This window comes from Bos indicus, chromosome 3, assembly GCF_029378745.1.
Source record: "Bos indicus isolate NIAB-ARS_2022 breed Sahiwal x Tharparkar chromosome 3, NIAB-ARS_B.indTharparkar_mat_pri_1.0, whole genome shotgun sequence".
NCBI classification, from domain to species: Eukaryota; Metazoa; Chordata; class Mammalia; order Artiodactyla; family Bovidae; genus Bos; species Bos indicus.
In genome coordinates, this window is record NC_091762.1 from 20,108,400 (window position 1) to 20,129,788 (window position 21,389).

Sequence of the window (21,389 nt, forward strand, 5' to 3'; positions counted from 1 at the left end):
CATTCTGGAAAACATTACTTTGCATTTATTCCAGAAAGTTACATTTCTTGGCAATGGGATTATGTAGTTGGGTCAAAATTGACTTCAAAGCTTTGTTGGCTTTCCAAGTCACTGACAAAATTTCCTAATAGTCAAGGAGTAGTGGGGAAGGGACAAATGGGTGCTAACCCAATAAAATCCAATATTTAGATATCTGTAATTGTACTTCCTAGTTACTATTTTTTTAATTTATTGCTGCTTGGATGAACCTTACCACATTTAAAGCCACATAATAATTTATATGCTATATCTGCATTGCAATCTTGTTTAATAGCTAGTTAGCATTACTTTGCAATTTTGAAGTACTTGTTACTTTTTTTTATCACTACTTCTTATGTGTCAGTGTATTTCTTTTGAGTGAGTGATTTTTCTGTTTTTGGTGAATTGGAAATAAAACACAAGAAAGTGGTAACAAAGAAAATTTTAATTTTAACAAATGTAAACACTAATATACAAATTACGTTAAGCTATCTTGGTCGACATAAACTATACTGATAACTAAATTAGAGAAATGGATATATGTAATCTTTGCAGTATATACACAACCTGTAAGAATTCAAAGATGCTCAATAGCATAATGGGATTTCTGTTAAAATTAGAATTAAATTTACATTAGACAATTTGTGAAAGCTATGTGAAATTAAATGAGTAGATACTTATAAAGCATTTTGGACCATGTCTAGCTCAAAAGTGCTCAATGCTTCCTGTCATTAGAAAATAAATCTGCGCAGTCATCAATTCTCTACTAAAAACCTTTCACTGTCCCGTTGGATCAAAGGAAGTTATATGCTTCACACTGCCTCCTGTTCTGGCTGTCGGTTACCAGACCATAATCGCCCAGATCGTCTCACATTACCAGTTCTATGGTGGTGGTTTAGTCGCTAAGTCGTGTCCGACTTCTTGCGACCCCATTGACAGTAGCCCATATCTCCTCTCTCCGTGGGATTTCCCAGACAAGAATACGGGAGTGGGAGTACTCGAGTGCCGTTTCCTTCTCCAGGGGATCTTCCTCAGCCAGGGATTGAACCTAGGTCTCCTGCAGAGACTCAAAACTTACTGAACTTTTATTGCCGGGGACAAAGGTCCTTAAAAGAGGAAAAAACTAGAAAAGAGTACAAATCACTAAGTGAACTTTACGCATTAGAGCACCTAAAAGATATTTACAAAATAAATCTTATGCAGAACGGCCAACCAGGCGAATCCGCCACCCAGAGAAGCTTTTTAGTAAAATTGTTTTTCATTGACGTCACACGATCATTGACCTCTAACTCAGAAGAGGCGGGATTAGGAAGACAGCTGGACTTCTTTCTCGCCCACCCTCCTCCACGGGACGGGCTGGAGGCTCAGTGGCCAGCCCGCCCTCTGACAGATTTTGGATTTCATTGGTCAGTTTTCCCGAGGAGGCTGGCTTTGAGACTGACCCCGCCTCAGACGTGGGCTCTCCCCGCTGTAGGGGCTGGGGACGGTGGGGGTTGCTGCGGCCGCCATCTTGGGCTCCGCGGTAGCGGTGGCGGCAGTACGGCGCCGCGTCTGGGGAGTGGCTCTTCCCTCCCCCTCCCCCCCGGTTCCGTGGCGGCGGCTCCTCCCACTGGGGGGGGTGGTGCGGCGGCAGTGGCATCTACGGCCATGGCGGCGACTGCTGCTAACCCCGGTGAGGAGACGGAGGACTGGGTTGTTTGTAAAGGAGGAGGGGCTGAAGGGGTTGGCAGCTGGGGAGACCCGGGCTGAGGGGCCGTAGTTGGGGCTGAGGGCGCTGGGGCGCGCGGGGGCGGCTATGGGGCGGTGGGGGAGGGGAGTAACCTGGGGGAGGGGCCGGACCCGGGGGAAACGGGGGAGACCCGAGGTAGAGGGAGGGAGCAGGTGGGTGCTAGTTGCGGATTCCTTGCCCGGAGTTCTGGTGGAGCGCCAGTCCGCGCGGGGCTGGCCCGCCTGCACTCTTGTGGCGGCGTTCTGGTGTGCGTTGTGCTCTTTCAACACTCTGCCCACTGTAGACCTGCTTGATGCCGAATAACTGGGCAGAGTGGCTCGTTTTACTTTAAAAGTAGTTTGGGCTTATAAACGCTGGACGGCGTTGCCGTTTAGCTGAGATGTTACTTCCAAACGTTTAGATTTTAAAGTTTCAAAATCTTTGAATTTATACTGTTTCTTAAAAACAGACAAACAAACCTGTATTCCCCCCCGAGGGGGCTGTCCTTTGAAACTTGCGTTTATTATTAAGAGGTGCCTCTAGTGTCATAAGCTGCTGAAGGCTGAGGTTTGTGTACAGTGTTTGAGTTTCAGGATAAATGTTGCCAACAGCAAGCATCCGGGACCCCAGGTTGAAATCTTGTTAGGTGGGTCGAGGTTGTCCCCCTTCTTTAAGTTCAGTTCATGCTGTGTCTCAATGAACATCTCTTCTATAGTGAGAGCTTGAACATTAAAAAAAAAAATTAACCAGTCATGTCTCAGACATAGAATAGGGTGTAGTGCAACAGGTCTGGACAGATCAGGTTTTGAAATTTCTAGTCCCAGTCCTCTTTCCAGTACATTACAGTTATTTCTCCCTGGGAAGTATTTCATTTTAGGGATCCTAGTTTACTTTGCTGACCTTGGCCATTTCTTAGAAATCCTTATCTTTGATAGCTTCAGAAAAGAAGTAAGAGGTGGGGATGAATAATTTGAAAGTATAGTAGTGGGAGGGCTTCACTGCTGTTCCCTTGTTAAAATTTAAATGGATTTTTTTCGTGCCTCTGAAAGGCAGCAGTATTTTGCAATACCCCGGTTTTGCTATTACAATTGAATCACTGTGAAATTTACTGTCTTTCCTACCATGTTTCTGGGAACAGAACTATTTAAAGAAGTTTAATTTGCCAGATGTCAATATCATATTTTTAAATCTTTTTAGTTTTTTCCTTTTAAAGGAAAAGGAGATAAAGTTAATGGCTAAAATTCCATTGCAGGAAGTGCTGAGTGATGGAATAAAATTGGAAAGATGCTATTATTATGGCAAACCTGACCTTGAAGTAAAATGACTTATCTGTTAACTAGGGAGTAAATAAACAAGATTTTAAACTAACACATTGCAAAATACTTATATAACCATAGTCAAGTTGCAAAGCATTTCTCTTATTAAGAGATGGAGAAGTAAACAAGTTTAGTGCATATGTCAGAAGCTTTTTTTCCAGCAGTGTGGGTGGGGTTGCTTTATTTTGTTTTGTTTTTTAAACAACAGTAACCAGAAGGACAGTCTCTTAACCACATTTTCATTAGCTGATCAATATCAGCTTAAATCTGTAAGTGGAAAATAGTATTTGTACAGAATGCTTGCTTATGAAGGAACAGTTATTTTGTTTATTTCCCTTTGGCAGCCTGCTTCTGCAATTTTTAGATTTCTTTTTGATGTTGGAGAATTCTCCCATAGCTTCCAAGTTATTGATTCCAAGTTCAACCGTGTTGTTTAAATTAGAAAGTGCATTTTCTTCCTTCAGTTTTCCTTTTGCCTCTTTGTATCAAAAGGAAGAGATCAATTGTGGACTTTTGGTAGCCTGTTGCATATGAGGGCCATAAATGTAGGGACACAGGGTGGAAATGTTCTGTGCTCAGTGAAAAGATAGTAAATGGCTTTCAGGTCTGAATTCCTTGTGCATGGTCAAACCTTTTTTTCTTAGGGTCATTTTAGGCACTAGAGACATCATACATGTTTCTTTGAGTTTTTCTACTTTGTCTTTTTCCTAGTTAAGTTTCCCTATGGTTCTTGTTTGTTCGTTTTTCACATGTGTCTGCAAAGATTTTTGGTAATAATTATTTTACTCTTCTAAGCTTCCTTTAAGGTAATCCTTAGCATTAATAACAATACTTGATCATTTTAGTTGTGTTTATAGAGTTTGACTTAGAGACTGTTGGTGGTCCTACAGAGACTTTCAGGAGACCTGGTTCCTTTGCATTTTTTGCTGTGTGTGTCTTAAAATGGTGCTGGATCAAAAGAAGAGTAAGATATGGTTTATACTGTACTCTGAGTTACGTTGAAGTAATAGTTCTAATATGGTGGTGCCTTTTTTCTCTGTAATTGATAATTTTTCATACTCGTTAATATTTCTGTTTACCATTGGGAAGCAGAAGTAAGTGGGTAGGTGGTTCATGAAGGCTATATCTTTCTTGTCTGTGTAATACTAACACTTTTGAAAAACATTTTTAAAATCATGTGATTTGTAATACATTGGTTAAGGCACTGGTTGGGAACAGATTAGTTATTTGATTTATACTTCAGTATTCAAACCAGAGATATGAATGAGTTTTTAGTAGTACAGGTTTTTCCTCCCTTGATTCTAATATTCTCTTTAACAGAGACCTCTTTTTGTGCTATTAGGTACCATTTATTGTGGGTGCAGAATGGGTAGAAGGCAAAGGAAGGAATACATGTTTGGGTTTTTAAGGCTGACATTTAGGAAGACTTTTTCTTTTCACATAGTTTTTAACCTCCTTAGATTATAATTTTAAACTAAATTAGCTTAATTTTTATCTATTACCTTTACTTACTTTTTTCAGATACCGGAAAATAGGAGTTTATGTAGTATAAAATTAAGATGCCAAGATACTTAAAAAAAAATTATATTCTATTGCAAAAAACTTTTTCAGAAGTGTTTAAATATATTTTACTGATTCAGCAATTGAAAAACAGTTAACATTTTTGAAAAAGAACCTCAACCCATGTAGTTTTTAATTTTTAAAAATATTTTTACTTTTTGTTAAGTACGTCTTACTTAGCTGGTTATTTTCGGTTGGGCCTGGTGTTTGTTACTGCTTCTGAGCTTTCTCTAGTTGCAGCAACAGAGGCTAATCTTTGTTGTGCTGGGCTGGCTTCTCACTGCAGTGGCTTCTCTTGTAGAGCGTGGGCTTTAAGCACTCAGGCTCAGTAGTTGTGGCACATGGGCATAGTTGCTCTGTGGGATCTTCCCAGACCAGGGATTGAACCAGTCTCCCCTGCATTGCTAGGCAGACTGTTAACTACTGGACCGCTAGGGAAGCCTCTCCACATGTTTTTTAGACTATTCGAATTGTGGCACCAAATTGAATCTTTTCTGTTTTGTTAGAAATTAAGAAGTAGATACTGCTGCATTCTTGGAACTTGTTTTCTTGTTTTGAAATAGTGGTCTCTCACTTTAGTTATTTGCATTCCAGTCCTACTTCTCTACTCATCACTAACAGATGAGAATAATTTGTTGTTTTATGGATGCTTTGTGAAAGTCTTTTGTGGTTCTCTGCTATGGATGACTTTCTTCTAAGGTATTAACAATGGGGATTTCCGCAGTGCCAAGTGATGGTTGATTTTCAAAAAACTAAATTGCAACACTCAAGGAAACTAAACCCCCTTTCCCATGATTTTACTTAGGCTGTGACATTTGGGGCATATTTAATTTCAAAACTGGTAAAATTTGAATTCTTGATTGGGGAAACTGTCTTTGAAACCATGGTGGCCCAGCTCCTAAAGAATCCGCCTGCAATGTGGTAGACCTGGGTTCAATCCCTGGATTGGGAAGATCCCCTGGAGAAGGGAATGGCAACCCACTCCCAGTATTCTGGACTGGAGAATTCCATGGACTGTATAGTCCATGGGGTTGCAAAGAGCCAGACAAGACTGAGTGACTTTCACTCACTCACTTTTTCCCCTTCAGGCTGTTGACAATGGTTATTTTAAATGTTAATTCCCCTGGTGGTATAGCCCTGTTATAGAGGTGAAAGGGTGACATTTCTGTCAGTGCTATCCAATGTCTCTATGGTTGTATAGCTGATTCCCTTTAAATATAACTGAAGGGATATATTTAAAGCTCTTGTGAAATACAAGGCCTGAACTCAGTGGAGTTTCTTTGGGCCCATCATTCACAGACAATGATAGGCCCTGCTTGTAGAGCTATTTGTTCTTAAGAATGCTGCTTAACATGCCATGATGATTTGAATAAGTAGACATTAACAAATGTTGAATTTGGATTCAAGATAACCTCTATCACGAAACTTCCCTGGTGGTCCAGTGGTTAAGACTTCAAGCTTCCAATGCAGGGGGCACGAGTTGGATCCCTGGTCAGGGAACTATGATCTCACTGGCTGTGTGGTGTGGCCAAAAAAAAAAAAAAAAAAAGATAACCCCTATCATTTTAGGCGTAAGGAAACAAACCTAGAGAAAGGAATGGGCACATTTATTAAACATGTATTAAGTTCTTAGTGTATACCAGGCTGCACGTTTCCTGTTTTGTTGGCTATTATGTATTTTAGAAACCATCTCTCAGTTTCCAGATAAATTATCTCAGTTTGCATCTCTTTTCATCATTTCTTTGTTTCGTATTTGCCTCTTCACATTTTTCTGTAGTTGAGTAGACAAACTAAATTTATTACTTTAACAACTTTTTCAAAAAAGATTTTTGTTGTGGACCATTTCTAAAGTCTTTATTGAATTTGTGGCAGTATTGCTTCTGATTTATGTTCTGATATTTTGGCCACAAAGCATGTGGGATCTTAGCTCCCCAACCAGGGATTGAACCTACACCCCTTGCTTTGGAGGTGAAGTCTTAACCACTGGATGGCCAGGGAAGTCCCTGATTTCAACAACTTAATTACAATTTAAGTTTCATGAGAGCAGGACCTTTATCTCCCTTGTTCACCACAGTACCCTTCTGCTCTCAGGGGTGTCTAGTATGCTGAGTAAATATTGAATAAGTGAATGTTACAACACCTGGCATTGGAGATTTATATCTTTATGCACTGTTAACATGAAAATACCTTTGAAAGGATAACACTCATTAAACCATAACATCATGAATTCACTTATAATAGCTAACATTATAGGTCACTTATTCTAAATATATCATCTCTTTTAATGCTCGTGTATATTATCTCATTTAATCTTTGTAAGAATCCTGTGAGGTATGCATTAATATTCTTGTTTTTAGATGAGGAAACTAAGGCACAGAACAAATGATTAGTTTGTCTGCAGTCACATAGCTAGTAGGGGTAGAGAGAATTTTGGGGGCGGGTAGAGACATTGTGATTGCTGGCAGTCCATTTACACAAAATTTTTTTATAGGCATTTTATATACCATTTTAGCCACAGTGGAAAATAGTATGAAGGTTCTCATTTCTTTACATCCTCACCAACATTTATTGTTTGTGGTCTTTACACAGTCAGTATTCTTAACTGCTAAGTTACAAGATTTTCTCCATTGGACTTAAAGTCACTTTCTATAGAAGTGTAGCACAATTGATTCTTTTTAAGGAGGAGGGTGGGGTATTGTCTTTTTTTGTAGATGAAGGTGAAATACCACATATGGCAGCCAGCAGAGCACAGTTGCTTGGATGGCGAGATGAGTGCACAGTGCTGAAAAATTTGCTGGAAAAGTTTTGTAGTTCTTAAAATCTTTTCTGTAACATCCTTTATTCATAATTGTTTTTCAGCTCTTTAAAGGACTTTAAGGTTCTTACTGGAATCTTTCTCCTGGTTCTTAATAATCCATAATTGTGCCTTTTTGATTAACTTTTTGAATTTGGCTTCAGAAACAGTGCATTGCTTGCTTTTTCTCACTGACTTCCTGCTTTGTTCCTTAGGCCTGCTCATTTTCTTTCTCTTGTTCATTATGCTTCTCCAAGTCTCACTCTTAGGACTGGAACTCTTTAGTTAATAAGCCAGTCAACTTCCTTCATTTCTGTTTGCCCATCCACCTGACTCAAATTTATTTGGTAACTACTGTATCTCCTTCCCTTCATTTATCTTTTATGTATTGAAGACTGTCCAAAATGTTTATTCCTGTCTTTTCACATAAGCTTATTTTCTGTATTTTCATCTGTCTAAAAAAAAATCTCTTTTTGAATAATCTGAGAAGTCTCTGATGCTGGGAGGGATTGGGGGCGGGAGGAAAAGGGGACGACAGAGGATGAGATGGCTGGATGGCATCACTGACTCAATGGACGTGGGTTTGGGTGAACTCTGGGAGTTGGTGATGGACAGGGAGGCCTGGCGTGCTGCGATTCATGGGGTCGCAAAGAGTCGGACACGACTGAGCAGCTGAACTAACATATTATTTATTATATATATACAGGTATGTGGGCTTCTCTAGTGGCTCAGCAATGGCACCCCACTCCAGTACTCTTGCCTGGAAAATCCCATGGACAGAGGAGCCTGGTAGGCTGCAGTCCATGGGATCTCGAAGAGTCAGACACGACTGAGCGACTTCACTTTCACTTTTCACTTCCATGCATTGGAGAAGGAAATGGCAACCCACTCCAGTGTTCTTGCCTGGAGAATCCCAGGGATGGGGGAGCCTGGTGGACTGCTGTCTATGGGGTCGCACAGAGTCGGACACGACTGAAGCCACTTAGCAGCAGCAGCAGTGGCTCAGCAGTAAAGAATCTGCCTGCAATGCAGGAGATGCTGGAGACATGAGTTCAATCCCTGGCTCAGGAACATCCACTGGAGGAGGGTTTGGCAACCTACTCCAGTGTTCTTGCCTAGAGAATCCAATGGACAGAAGAGCCTGGAGGTCTACAGTCCATGGGGTCACAAAGAGTTGGACACGACTGAAGTGACCGAGCACTATACAAGTATATACCTACTCCAGTATTCTTGCCTGCAGAATTCCATGGACAGAGGAGCCTGCAAGGCTACAGTCCATGGGGTTGCAAAGAGTTGGACTTGAATGAGTGCCTAACACTTTCCCAAGTTTTATATATATGTGTGTGCATGTGTGTGTGTGTGTGTGTGTGTGTGTATGTTTGTATGTATATATAGATATGTAGTCACCAGTATTTCTTTAAGATTTGGTGCCCTTCCTAACTTTTCTGTATCTTTCATGACTATCACAGTTTTTCCAGTTCCCCAGGCTAAGTAACTAGAAGTGTTTGGATTCTTTTATGTTTTTATCAGATTTGTTATCACATCTTGTTTTTTTTTCCATTTAAAAAAAGCATTTTAAGCATATAAGAATATTAAAGCATATAAAACATTTTAACTATATAAAATATATACTTAAAATAGATTTATTTTTTAATTAATTTTTATTGGGGTATAGTTGATTTACAATGTTATGTTAGTTTCTGCTGTTTACAGTAAAAGTGTATTTGTCATACACATACATATGTTCACTCTAGTTTAGAGTCTTCTCATATAGATCATTACAGAGCATTGAGTATAGTTCCCTGTGCTATACAGTAGGTACTTAATAGTTACCTGTTTTATATATGTTGTTTGTTTTAGTTGCTAGTTGTTTCCAGCTCTTTTGCGACCTGAAGGACTCTAGCCCACCAGGCTCCTCTGTCCATAGGGTTCTCCAGGCAAGAATACTTGAGTGGATTGCAATTTCCTTCTCCAGGGGAATCTTCCTGACCAGGGATTAAAGCTGCATCTCTTGTATTGGCAGGCGGATTCTTTAGCACTGAGCCACCAGGGAAGCCCCATTTATATATAGTAGTGTGTATGTGTCAATCCCAGTCTCCCAATTTATCCCTCCCCCCCTTTCCCATTTGGTAAGCATAAGTTTGTTTTTTATATCTGTGACTCTTAAATTTATTTAAACATATATATTAAAAGTTATTTTAGTTGGTTTTACATGATTTGTTATAAAAACAGCAGTACTCTACCTCCTTCTCTGGTGACATCTGTTTTTCTTTTCTTTTAACCAAACTTTTAATTTTTTTATTAAATGTCCCGGAAATAGGAGATACAAGTTTTTTTTTTTTTATTCCATTGCTATTTTTATTTGAATTTCATTTTTTACAGATGTGATACAAGTTTTTAAACTGAAAAAGCCAGAACAATGAATGAAAACTAAGCTACTCAAGGCACATTATTACGAAATTTCAGCATCAGATACAGAGTATTTTATAAGCTCCAGAGAGGAGAAAATTGATGAGTGAAAAACAATAGCAATCAGATGGTTTTGCTTCTCTGTACAGTAATCACACTGGAAGATAGATGACAGTGGAGTGATGCCTTCTAAATTCTGAGGGAAAATAATTTCCAAGTTAGAGTTCCATAGCTAGGCAGACTATCAGTGAAGTGGAAGAAAGATATTTTCACATACTCAAGGTCTCCTGTATACTCTCTGCCAGGAGCTTCTAGAGGGTGAGCAGCAGCAGTAGTGTTAGTCGCTTCAGTCGTGTCCGATTCTGAGATCCCACGGACTGTAGCCTGCCAGGCTCCTCTGTCCATGGGACTCTCCGGGCAAGGATACTGGAGTGGATTGCCATTCCCTTCTCCAGGGGATCTTACCAACCCAGGGGTCAAACCTGGGTCTCCTGCATTGTAGGCAGATTCTTCTACCCATTGAGCTACAGGGAAGGCCTATACCAAGAAAGAGGACACATGAAATTCAGGGAAGAAGTGGTCGATAGGGTACAGCCCTTTCACAGACACTGTTCTTAGTTTCCCTGTTTTCAGGTTGGTAACCTCACTTACAGCTTTGCCTGGTGTTCCCCGGGCCAGGGGACCTCTGGTTTAGTTTACACTCTTCGAGAGAATAAATCAATTTTTGACTGGGTTGAGGAGGGGCATTTTCCCTTTTGGAAGAAACAGGGAGAGGATCTGGAAATTGACCTGCTGCTTAAACAGTTACTGAACTAATCCTTATTTTAGCTTTCATTTGCCCTCCCCCCTACCCTCCCCCAGAAGCGCCCAGAGTCTCTAGTTCCTGAGCCTGGGGCATTCTGGTATGTAAATAGAGTTGGTTTTTTGCTTTGCTTTTTCCCTTTCTGGTTTAGAATTCGGTTCTTATGGGTCTACCAAAGGTAGTGGTCCCAGTTTCCATAAATTTATTATTCTTTTCTTTCACCCATTTTCCCCCCCATTTATATGGTTCTCTATCTTGTGTAAAATTTTTTTCTCCTTTATGTAATTTGAGGTGGTGGGGGCAGAAGAGATTAAAAGTAGGTGTATATATATTTAAAATACTGTTCTTATTCAGAAGTTACATAGTTTAAAACTTTAGAGGTTCCTGTACTTTTTCATCCTGCTATCCTAATTTAGGCCTTTTATCACCTCCTTTTTGGTTAGTCTGATTTGTTTCTCTGCTTCTATTCAAATTTTAAGTCTGTCAGATTGATCTTTTAAGTTATATTTTCTTGTCACTCCAACTTAAAGGTATGCTTTGTCTTTCAGTTGCTATTGAATCAGATTTAAGATTTCATTTTGACCTTCAGGGCCTTCTCACAGTTGGGTAGCACTTGACATGTTATATTTTCTGCCGAATACAGATTCTGTGCTTCTTCGTAGGCCTGTTTCCCTCTATCTCCTTACAGCTGTTTTCATAACCCCCCACCCCCCATTATGATTTGCTCATCTTCTTTTCTGTATATGGCATACCTTTCTCCTCTTCTTCACTTTTACTGAGGTTCAGCTTGACCTACCTTTCTGAAACTTCCTGGCTGGCTGGTCGGCAGCTTTGTTTCCTTTAGTTTTTCCTTCCTGTTGAGTACCTTCTCTGTGCTAAGGACTGTGTCAGACTTTAATTTAAACCACCTCAATTATCTTCTTTAAATTTCTCCAACTCTTAGATCCCAATTAAACCTATTATTGAAAGTATGGAATTTATTTTTTAAGGAAAAATTTTGTTTTTTCTTAGAAAAGTTACGTATACTAACTTTAAAATTTATAGGGTGAAATAGAAAAAGTTAATAGCGATAATATATAAAATAAACTCAGCCTTACTAATAATAGAGAAATCCACATCAAACCAACAATGATAATCATTTTATACCTAGAAAATTAGTAAAACTTTGAAGGATTGCTGAGATCCAGTGCTTTTGGAGCTATGGATAATTTATATCATTGGTGAAGTTCTCAATTGGAATGACTGAAACGGCAACCCACTCAGTACTCTTGCCTGGAAAATTCCATGGATGGAGGAGCCTGGTAGGCTACAGTCCATGGGGCTGCAAAGAGTTGGACACGACTGAGCAATTTCACTGGTTCAGTGGTCTTGGAGAGTAATTGGCGAAGTTTTAAATGTGCTTCTTTAGATTCAGAAAGTCATTTTCAGAAATTTTTTGTTGTAGGTAATCTTGGCATATGTGTTTAAAAATGTACAAGGATATTTGATGAAACATTATTTATGATAGTGATAGCTTGAACGTCATAAATGTGTGTGTGTGTATGTGTGTTAGTTGCTCAGTTGTGTCCGACTCTTTGCAACCCCAAGGATTGTAGCCCGCCAGGCTCTTCTGTTCATGGGATTCTCCAGGCAAGAGTACTGGAGTGGGTTGCTATTTCTTTCTCCAGTCATATATATATGTTCTGTGAAATACTGTGTAACTGTTAAAACAGAATGACCTAACAGTATTTATTGATGTGACATACCTTCTAGAATACATTGTTAATTGGAAAATAAAAGTTTCAGAATAAATATGATATGGTTCCTTTTCCTTTGTTATGTAAAAATTGCTAAGATCCTGTAATATATAGTGGAAGGATTCATAACAAAATGTTAACAGCAATTTCCCATGGCAGAAATTGGGGTATATGTACAAAAGACTTTACTTTTGACAGTTTGCTTCTGTATTGTTTGACTATTTTTGGAGACTTCTACATCTTATTTTCTGTATACCCATATTTTAATACATTACTTTTGTAATGTAAAAATTAGTAATGGCCAAATCAGTTAGCCTTTTTAGTGTTTGATGTATTTTTTACAAAGCTCCTATTTAAGGAGTACTTAGAGTATGTTAGGCACTGTTCACGTTTACTATCTCATCTTCGCAGAAGGTAGGTACTGTTACAGCTGCATTTTAAAGATAAACCCTGAGAGATTAAATAATTTGCCCAAGGTCATACATGTAGTAAGTGGTAACCCTAGGATTGGAATCTAGATTTCTGTCACTTTAGAGTTTGAGGTATGTTCTGTCAGATTTTCAGTGCATGCCACACACACAGGTACATGCACATAAATATTCTTTTTAAAAAATTGGGATCATGCATTTTCTGATTATAAAAGTAATATATGTCTAATATAAAAGATAAAACAAAATGGATATGGAGAAAATCGAATATAGAAGTCTCTAAATGCCATTCCAGAGATAACCACTGTTAATAGGTTATTGTGTAACATTTGCTTGCTCCATTCTAGCCATGAGGTCATGCACACTATTTCTAGAATTTAACAGGCATACTCTCACCTCCAGGCATCTGTACTCTGCCTAGAATGCATTTCCCCCAGATACCTGCATGGTTTATTCCCTTACCGTCTTCTGACCTTTCCTTAAATGCTGCTTTTTCAGCGAGGTCTTCCCTATCTAAAATTGCTTGAACTTTATATGCATCTGAGTTGACTCCCCTAGTTTATTTTTCTCTATATTTATCACTATATAACATACTGTTAGATCAAACCAAATGAAATTGCTGTTTATCCATTTCTTATCTATAAAATGTCAGCCCAGTTTATATTTTGTTTCTCGATTTGTCTTGCTCTTCTACTAGCATGCAGAATTCGTAAGAGTTAGGATTTTTGTCTGTTCTTTTTATCTCTAGGGCTTGCAACAGTGCCTGACATATAGTAGGCATGGAATAAATATTAAATGAATTCTTCCAGGCTTTTGTTATGCATATAAGCTTACTGTATATAATTTTCTGTAGCTTATGTTTCCATTTTTCCATAGTCATATATGGTGAATAGCTTTCCCTTTCAGTGATGTAGATCCACCTCAAACATTTTTTTATATATTAAAATTTTTTTATTATGGGAAAGTACATATAACATAAAATTTGCCCTTTTAACTTTAAAAAAAATTTATATAGTTGAAGTATAGTTAAATTACAATGTTGTGTTAATTACTGCTGTATAGCAAAGTGACCCAGTTATACACACACACACACACACACACACACACACACATATTCTTTGTTTTAAAATTATTTATATATTTATTTTGGCCATGCTGGGTCTTAGTTGCAGAACATGGGATCTTTGCTCTTTAGTTGCAGCATGTGAACTCTCAGTTGCAGCACGTGGGATCTAGTTCCATGGCCAGGGATCAAACCCTGACCCCTTGCATTGAGAGCATGGGGTCTTAGCCACTGGACCACCAGGGAAGTCCCTCTTTTTTATATTCTTTTTAACTGTTTTTCAGTGTATAGTTTAGTGGTATTAGTATAGTCCTGTTGTTGTGTAGTCATTATCATTCTCCATCTCAAGAACTTTTTCATCTTACAAAATTAAAAACTCTAGCTATTATAACTCCCTGTTCCACAATTCCTCCAGTCCATGCCACAATTCTACACTCTATGAATCTGATTATTCTTATATAAAGCAGAATCCTGTAGTGCTTGTCTTTTTGTGAGTGATTTATTTCACTTAGCATAATAATTTCAAGATTCAACCATATTGTAGCATATTGTAGAATTTTTTTCTTTTCAAAGGCTGAATAGTATTCCATTGGCTATATAGGCTACATTTTTAAAAATCCATTCATCTTGATCAATATTGAGTTGCTTTTTCTTTTGGCTATTGTGACTAATGCTGCTTTGAGCATTGCTGTTGTACAAGTGTCTCTTCAAGATCCTGCTTTCAATTCTTTTTTGTATACACCCAGAAGTGAAATTGCTGGATTATATAGTAATTCTGTTTTAATTTTTTGAGGCATCTCTATTTTATCCTCAATAGTGGTTGCAGGTTTTACATTTCTACAGTGTACAAGAGTTTCAATCCCGCACATCCTTGTTAACACTTATTATTTTTTTCTTTTTTATGGTGGCCATTTTAATGGGTGTGAGGTGATACCTTGTAGTTTTGGTTTGTGTTTCTCTAATGATTAGTGATGTTGGGCATCTTTTCATATGCTTATTGGCCATTTGTGTATTTCCTTTGGAGAAATGTCTGTTCACGTTCTTTGTCCATTTTTAAATTAGGCTGTACTTTTTTGTTGTTGAGTTGCAGGAGTTCTTTATGTATTCTGGATATTAATCCCATATCACATAAATGATTCACAAATGTTTCCTCTCATTCTGTGGGTTGTCTTTTTACTTTGTTGATAGTGTTCTTTGATGCACAGAAGTTGCTAATTTTGATGAAGTCCAGTTTATCACTTTTTACTTTCGTTGCTTGTGCTTTTTATATATCTAAGAAATTACCAAACCCAGTATCAGGACGCTTTACCCTATGTTTTCTTGTATGAATTTCATAGTTTTAGCTTACATTTAGATCTTTGATCCACTTTGAGTTAGTTTTTGTATATGAGTAATGTAAGGAAGGATACAACTTCATTTTTTTTTTTTCAACTTCACTTTTTTAACATATGGATGTCCAGTTTTCCAAGAACCATTTGTTGAAAAGATAGTCTTTCCCCACTGAATGGTCATGGGACCCTTGTTGAAAATCATTTGATCATATATGTGAGGATTTATTTTGGAGCTCTGTATTCTATTCCATTGGTCTGTATGTCTTTATATCAGTGATACACTGTTTTGATTATGATAGCTTTGTGACGTATCATCATTTTAATGGTGAGTACGAGTACTCTCTTTATCCAGTACTGAAGGCAGTTACAATCCTTGGGCTTGTAATAAAAGACGTGCAGAAAAGAGGTTTTGTGTTTTGGGTTTAGGTGCAGTTTATTATCAATACAGTTTGGAGGTAGATTTTAGATCTGATCTAAGATCAGCTCCTTTTAAATGGAAGAGGAACTTAGTGTGATGTCAAGTGTGGAGGAAGATTTTAGGAATAATAAGTAAAATTTTAAAAAACGTATCCAAAGTGGTTCATATTTATACAGTGTAGGAATATGATGAATTATTGTTACCAGTATTTTTTTTTTTAACATTTGAACATCTATTCAACTTACAATGCTACTTTTATCATTTCTGTTTTCCTCACTCATGTTTTCAGTGACTTAGTTTTATATTATTTCTTCTATTTCAGGAAAGGAAGTCACATTCAGAAGTGACTTTTCTATAAATCTGTGAGATTGTGTTGACTGATTGAAATATTTACTAGTTTGGGGTTTTTTTTTGTAATTTCTATCAAATGGTGATTTTAATAGAAGGTGCTTGAGTTCAGTACACTAAGAATACTGCTTAACTATGCCACACTTGACATCACACTAAGTTCCTCTTCCATTTAAAAGGAGCTGATCTTAGAAAATTAAATCCAGAGTATTTTGAAAGAATCATGCATCATTATTGTGTTAGTTCCTCAGGCCTGTAGTGACGAAGTATCACAAGCTAGAGGACTTAAAACAGCAGAAATGTATTCTCTCGCATCCCTGGAGGCTCTAAGTCTGAAATGAAGGTATTGGTAGATTTGGTTTTCTCTTTTCTAGCTTCTAGACACATCATCCAGTCTCTGTATCTAAATGTCCCTCTCCTTGCTTTTGTAAAGATATCATTCATTGGATTTAGAAAACATCCTAATCCAATATGACCTCAATTTTCACTAATTATACCTTCAGAGACCCTGTTTCCAAATAAGATCACATTCTGAGTCTCTGTGGACATGCATTTTTTACATTCTTCTATTCTACATTCTCTACGACTGGTGAAATCTGTTGAAGCCCTTCAGCCTCGTTGGATCACTGTGGAAATAAACGAGAGGCATGCAAGTTGCTCAGCACAGTGCCTGATACACAGTGAGGGCTTAGGAAAAATCACTGATTATCCACGCACTGACTGTAAAGCCAGGAGTAATACTTTTACTTTGAGTCTTCAAAAGTTCTTGTCACACTTTTGTGTTGCACCCACTCCAGAATATTAGTAAAAACCTCCCCTGGTTCGGGCCAGATTGGAGCCCTTGGTGAGGAGTAGAAAGACAGGCACGTGGGAGGAAACCTTGGGGCGCTGGTGGTGCAGGGCCTAGGCCCCAGGCTCACTGCGCTGTGGCTTGCTCTCCCCATTGAACCCCTAGCGTGTTACTGCGTAAGATAACATTATACAGCGTTATGAAAAAATCAATTTTATTAAAAGTACAATTACCAAAATAGGAGAAATTACAAGTTTGTAATGCAGTAATTAATGTTTCTTTATTAACACAATAAGGTGTAGTGACAAGTCTCATAATTGCTATATTCTCAAAATAGTATTGAATGTAACAATTCTGGATGTTTGTGTTAACTGTCATGTGATATGAAAATATCTGATTTCTGTTGATGACAAAGTCACAGATAGCTGCTGAAACCACTGTGTTTTACCTTACTTTCCTGATTGAAGGAAATGCTAAATTTCAGTTAATGATTAATGAGAATAAAACTTTTCTTCGTCCAAGTTTATGAGTAGGTTTTAGCCACTGACCCACAGATCAAGAGCCCTTGCAATAATGCAGTAAATGAAGAAAACTAAATAGTGTATAAGTATATAAAACTAAATATTGAATAAGGAAAGGTAAAATAATCATTCCTTACAGATGTGATTATGTATTAAGAAAATCCAGTAAACTAAATGCTTTTAGAGAATTTAGTAAAGTTATTTGATATTTGAGTACATAAACACACTGAAGTCAGTAGCTTTCTTTTATTCTAGCAGTAACCAATTAGAGGTTGTAATGGAGAAGATTTTATTCCAAGATATAATAGTATTAAGAGCTATAAAATACTTAAAAATAAGACTTATGTGAGGAAAACTGTAAAATTTTATCAAAGAGCATTAGGAAATGTCTGAATAAATGTAAGACGTACCATATTCCTGGATGATGAAATGCAGTACCATACTACTGTTCCTTCAAAGTTCTTATATAAATTTAATGTAATTTAGTTAACCTTAAGAGTTTTTTGTTATTAGAACTTTACTTAAATTTTAAATTTCAAAAGGAAGATGAAGTATATGACATTAAAATGTTTTAAAAAGTTTTAAACTTTTTTTGAGGTGATTTTAGATTCATATTCAGTTTTGAGAAATAATACAGAGATCCCCTACCCTTAACCCAGTTTCCCCCAGTGGTTGTATCTTGCAGAACTATAGTATAATATCATGAACAGGATATTTACATTGGTAGTCAAGGTACAGAGTATTTCTGTCATCATAAGGGTCCCTTGTGGTGCCCTTTTAAAGCAACATCCGCTTTCCTCGTACTTCACCCTCTCCTTAATCCCCAGCAGCTACTAACCTGTTTTCTATTTCTGTAACTTTGCTATTTCAAGAATGTTCTATAAATGGAATTGTACAGTATGTACAATTTCTCTGGTCTTTGAGTATTACAAATAAAAGTGTATAAACATTTGGGTACAGGTTTTTCTGTAAATATAAGTCTTCACTTTTCTAGGATAAATACCTGCAAGTGCAGTGCTGGAATTTATGTTGATTGCATGTTTAGTTTCTAAAGAAACTACCAAACTATTTCCCAGAGTGGCTGTACTATATTATATTCTTACCAGCAGTATATAGTGATCTTTTTTTGTATCTTTCCTGTTTTTTATTAGTACTATTTGTAGCCATTTTAATAGATATGTTGTACATCTCATTGTGGCTTTAGTTTGCATTTCCCTCATGTCTAATGACATTCCATACACTTATTTACCATTTGTGCATCACTGATGCAATGGACATGAACTTGGACAAACTTTGGGAGATGGTGAGGGACAGGGAGGCCTGGTGTGCTACAGTCAATGGGGTTGCAAATTTGGACACGACTGGGCGACTGAACAACAATCTTTGGTAAAATGTGTGTTTAAGACTTTTGCTTTATTACTGTTGAGTTTTGAGAGTTCTTTTTATATTCTAGTTACAAGTCCTTTGTTGCACTGTTTTCTCCCACTGTGTAACTTGTCTTTTGATCCTCTGACAGTCTTCCCAGAGCAAAAGTTCTTAATTTCAATGATGTCCAGTTAATCAGTTTTTCATTTCCTGGATCATGTTTTTGGTACCTAGTCTAAGAAAGAACTCTTTGTCTAGTCCCTAGATCCTGTATATTTTCTCTGAAAGTTACATAGTTTTACATTATACATGTAAGTCCATGATTCATTTTGATTAAATTTTGTAATGAGGGGTCAAGGTTTGTTTTTTTTTTCCCTAAGGATGTCTAGTTGGTCTAGCACTATTTGTTGAAGAGACTATCTTTCCTCCTTTGAATTGCTTTTGCACTTTTGTCAAAATCATTTGGGCATATTTGTGTGAGTGTTTCTGGGTTCCATTGACCTAAGTGTCTGTGACTCTGCTAGGGTTGCACAGTCTTAATTACTGTAGCTATATTAGAGGTCTTGAACTCAAGTAGACTCTTTTCTCCCACTTTGTTTTAGCTATTATAGTTTTTTACCTTCCCATATACATTTTAGAATGGTCATGTTTATGTCTTCAAAAATATCTTGTTAGTATTTAGATAAGAATTGCATTAAACTTGTGTATCAGTTTGAAGAGAATTTACATCTTTTGTTGAGTCTTCCAGTCCATGAATGTGATGTCTCTCCATTTGTTTAGAGCTTTGATTTCTTTCATCAGCATCAGCATACAAATCCTGTGCATTTGTTAAATTCGCATTTAATTATTTTTTGAAAGGGTTATGAATGGTTTTGTGCTTTAAAATTTTTATGTCCATGTATTAATTGCTGGCATATAGAAACACAGTTGAGTTTTGTGTGCTTATCTTGTATACTGCAGCTTTGCTGAATTTACTTTTTTGTTCTAAGAGGTTTTTTTGTTTTGGTAGGTTCCTTAGAATTTTCTACAAAGATAATCATGTAATCCACAAATGGGGGTAGTTTTTTTTTTTTTTTCTTTTTCATCTATAGGCCTTTTATTTCCTATTCTTGCATTTTTTGCACTGGCTAGAACTTCCCATACTGTGTTTAAATAAGTGATGAGAGTGAACATTTTTTTCCTCGTTCCCAGATCTTATGGAGAAAGCATCGTCTTTCACTGTTAAGTAAAAGTGGCAACCTGCTCCAATACTCTTGCCTGGAAAATTCCATGGACAGAGGAGCCTGGCGGGCTACAGTCCATGGGGTTGTAGAGTTGGACATGACTGAGCAAGTGAGCGCATTCACACACCCACACCCACACCCCCACACAGTGGTAGTTTTTCTCTTTTCCCTTTTTGTAGATACTTTTGTCAAGGTGAAGACATTTCACTTTAATTTTTCTGTTTTTGTCAGAATGGGTGTTGAATTTTAGGAAATACTCTTTTTTTTAATACCCCATGGGTTTTATTTTATTTTTTTTTCACTTTTTAAATTCTTTTTTACCCCTCCCTGTTGCACTTCCCTCTCACCCTACAGCAAATACTTTTTATACATAGGCTGATATGATCATTATTTTTCTTCTTAGCCTAGTAATGTGTTGATTGATTTTAAATGTTTAACCAGTTTGCTTTTTTTGAGTAAATCACATATGGTTACACTGTAAAATTCTTTTGCCTATTGCCAAATTCTGTTTGCTAAATTCTATTTGCTAATATTTTGTTAAGAATTTTTGCATCTGTTTTCCTAAGGAATATTGGTCTTGGGTTTTTGTTTTGTTTTTCTACTGTCTTTGTTTGGTTTTTGTATCAGATTTATAGCTTCATAAGATCAATTTGTAAGTGTTCCCTTCCTCAACTAGTTTCTGGAGGAGATTATGTAAAATTGCTGTTCATTCTTTAAATGTTCAGTAAAATTCTCCAGTGAAATCATCTAGACCTAGAATTTTTTTTAAGAGCTCTTGAAATATGAATTCAGTTTCCTAGTAATTATGGGACCATTCATGTCACCTATTTTGTGTTTGGTTAGTTGTTTTAGTTTGTGTTTTTGTTTCTTTTAAAATTGAATGTTTTTATTTGTTTGGGTTTGTTGGGCCTTTGTGGCTGCATATGGGCTTTCTCTAGTTTCTCTAGGACACAGGGGCTCCAGAGCACAGGCTCAGTAGTTGTGGCACAAGGGCTTAGTTGCCCCATGAAGTGGAGTCTTCCCAATCGAACGCACATCCCCTGCGTTAGCAGGTGGATTCTTTACCACTGGACCACCAGGAAAGTTCAGTTTGTGTTTTTTAAGGAATTGGTCCTTTTGGTCTAAGTTGTCAGATTTATTTAAGTTAGTATTCTCAGTTGTCTCTTCGATTTCTTTGGGGTCTGTCATGATAATTCCTGTTTTTTCCCCTGATTTTGGTAGTTTGTGTGTTTTTGGTCTGGTTTGTCAATGTTATTGATTGATTTAAAGAACTCTTTGTTTTATTTTTAAATTGTTATTCTGTTTTACAGTTTATTATTTTATGTCTTTCATTATTGCTTTTTGCTTGTTTTGGGTTTATTTTGTTCTTTCTTTTTTCCCAAAGACAGTAATTTTAATTCAGCTTCAGAAAAAGCTGTCACAGGAATTTGGATTAGAAAACATGACAATAAGAGATTTGGTTTTTCTGGAAACACAAGGAAGAGAAATAACCCTTAATAGGTTCAATGATAATTTTCTGGATCTTCCTCTTGCATCAAAAGCTATACATCTCCCCAAAG

At 37.2% G+C, this 21,389-nt stretch overlaps 1 protein-coding gene across 2 annotated transcripts in view; it reads left to right on the plus strand.

Annotated features, from left to right (window-relative positions):
* The first annotated feature begins 1,498 nt into the window (after positions 1 to 1,498).
* Positions 1,499 to 21,389, plus strand: part of ARNT (aryl hydrocarbon receptor nuclear translocator) — a 66,783-nt gene continuing 46,892 nt past the window's right edge. Inside the window, exon 1 of one of the 2 annotated variants that reach the window (XM_070785735.1) lies at positions 1,499 to 1,690. In XM_070785735.1, coding sequence (XP_070641836.1) covers positions 1,666 to 1,690 — 25 coding nt within the window. In that variant the 5' untranslated portion in view covers positions 1,499 to 1,665. The remainder of the gene's footprint in view (positions 1,691 to 21,389) is intronic. The other variant, XM_019956119.2, reaches the window with a different exon arrangement.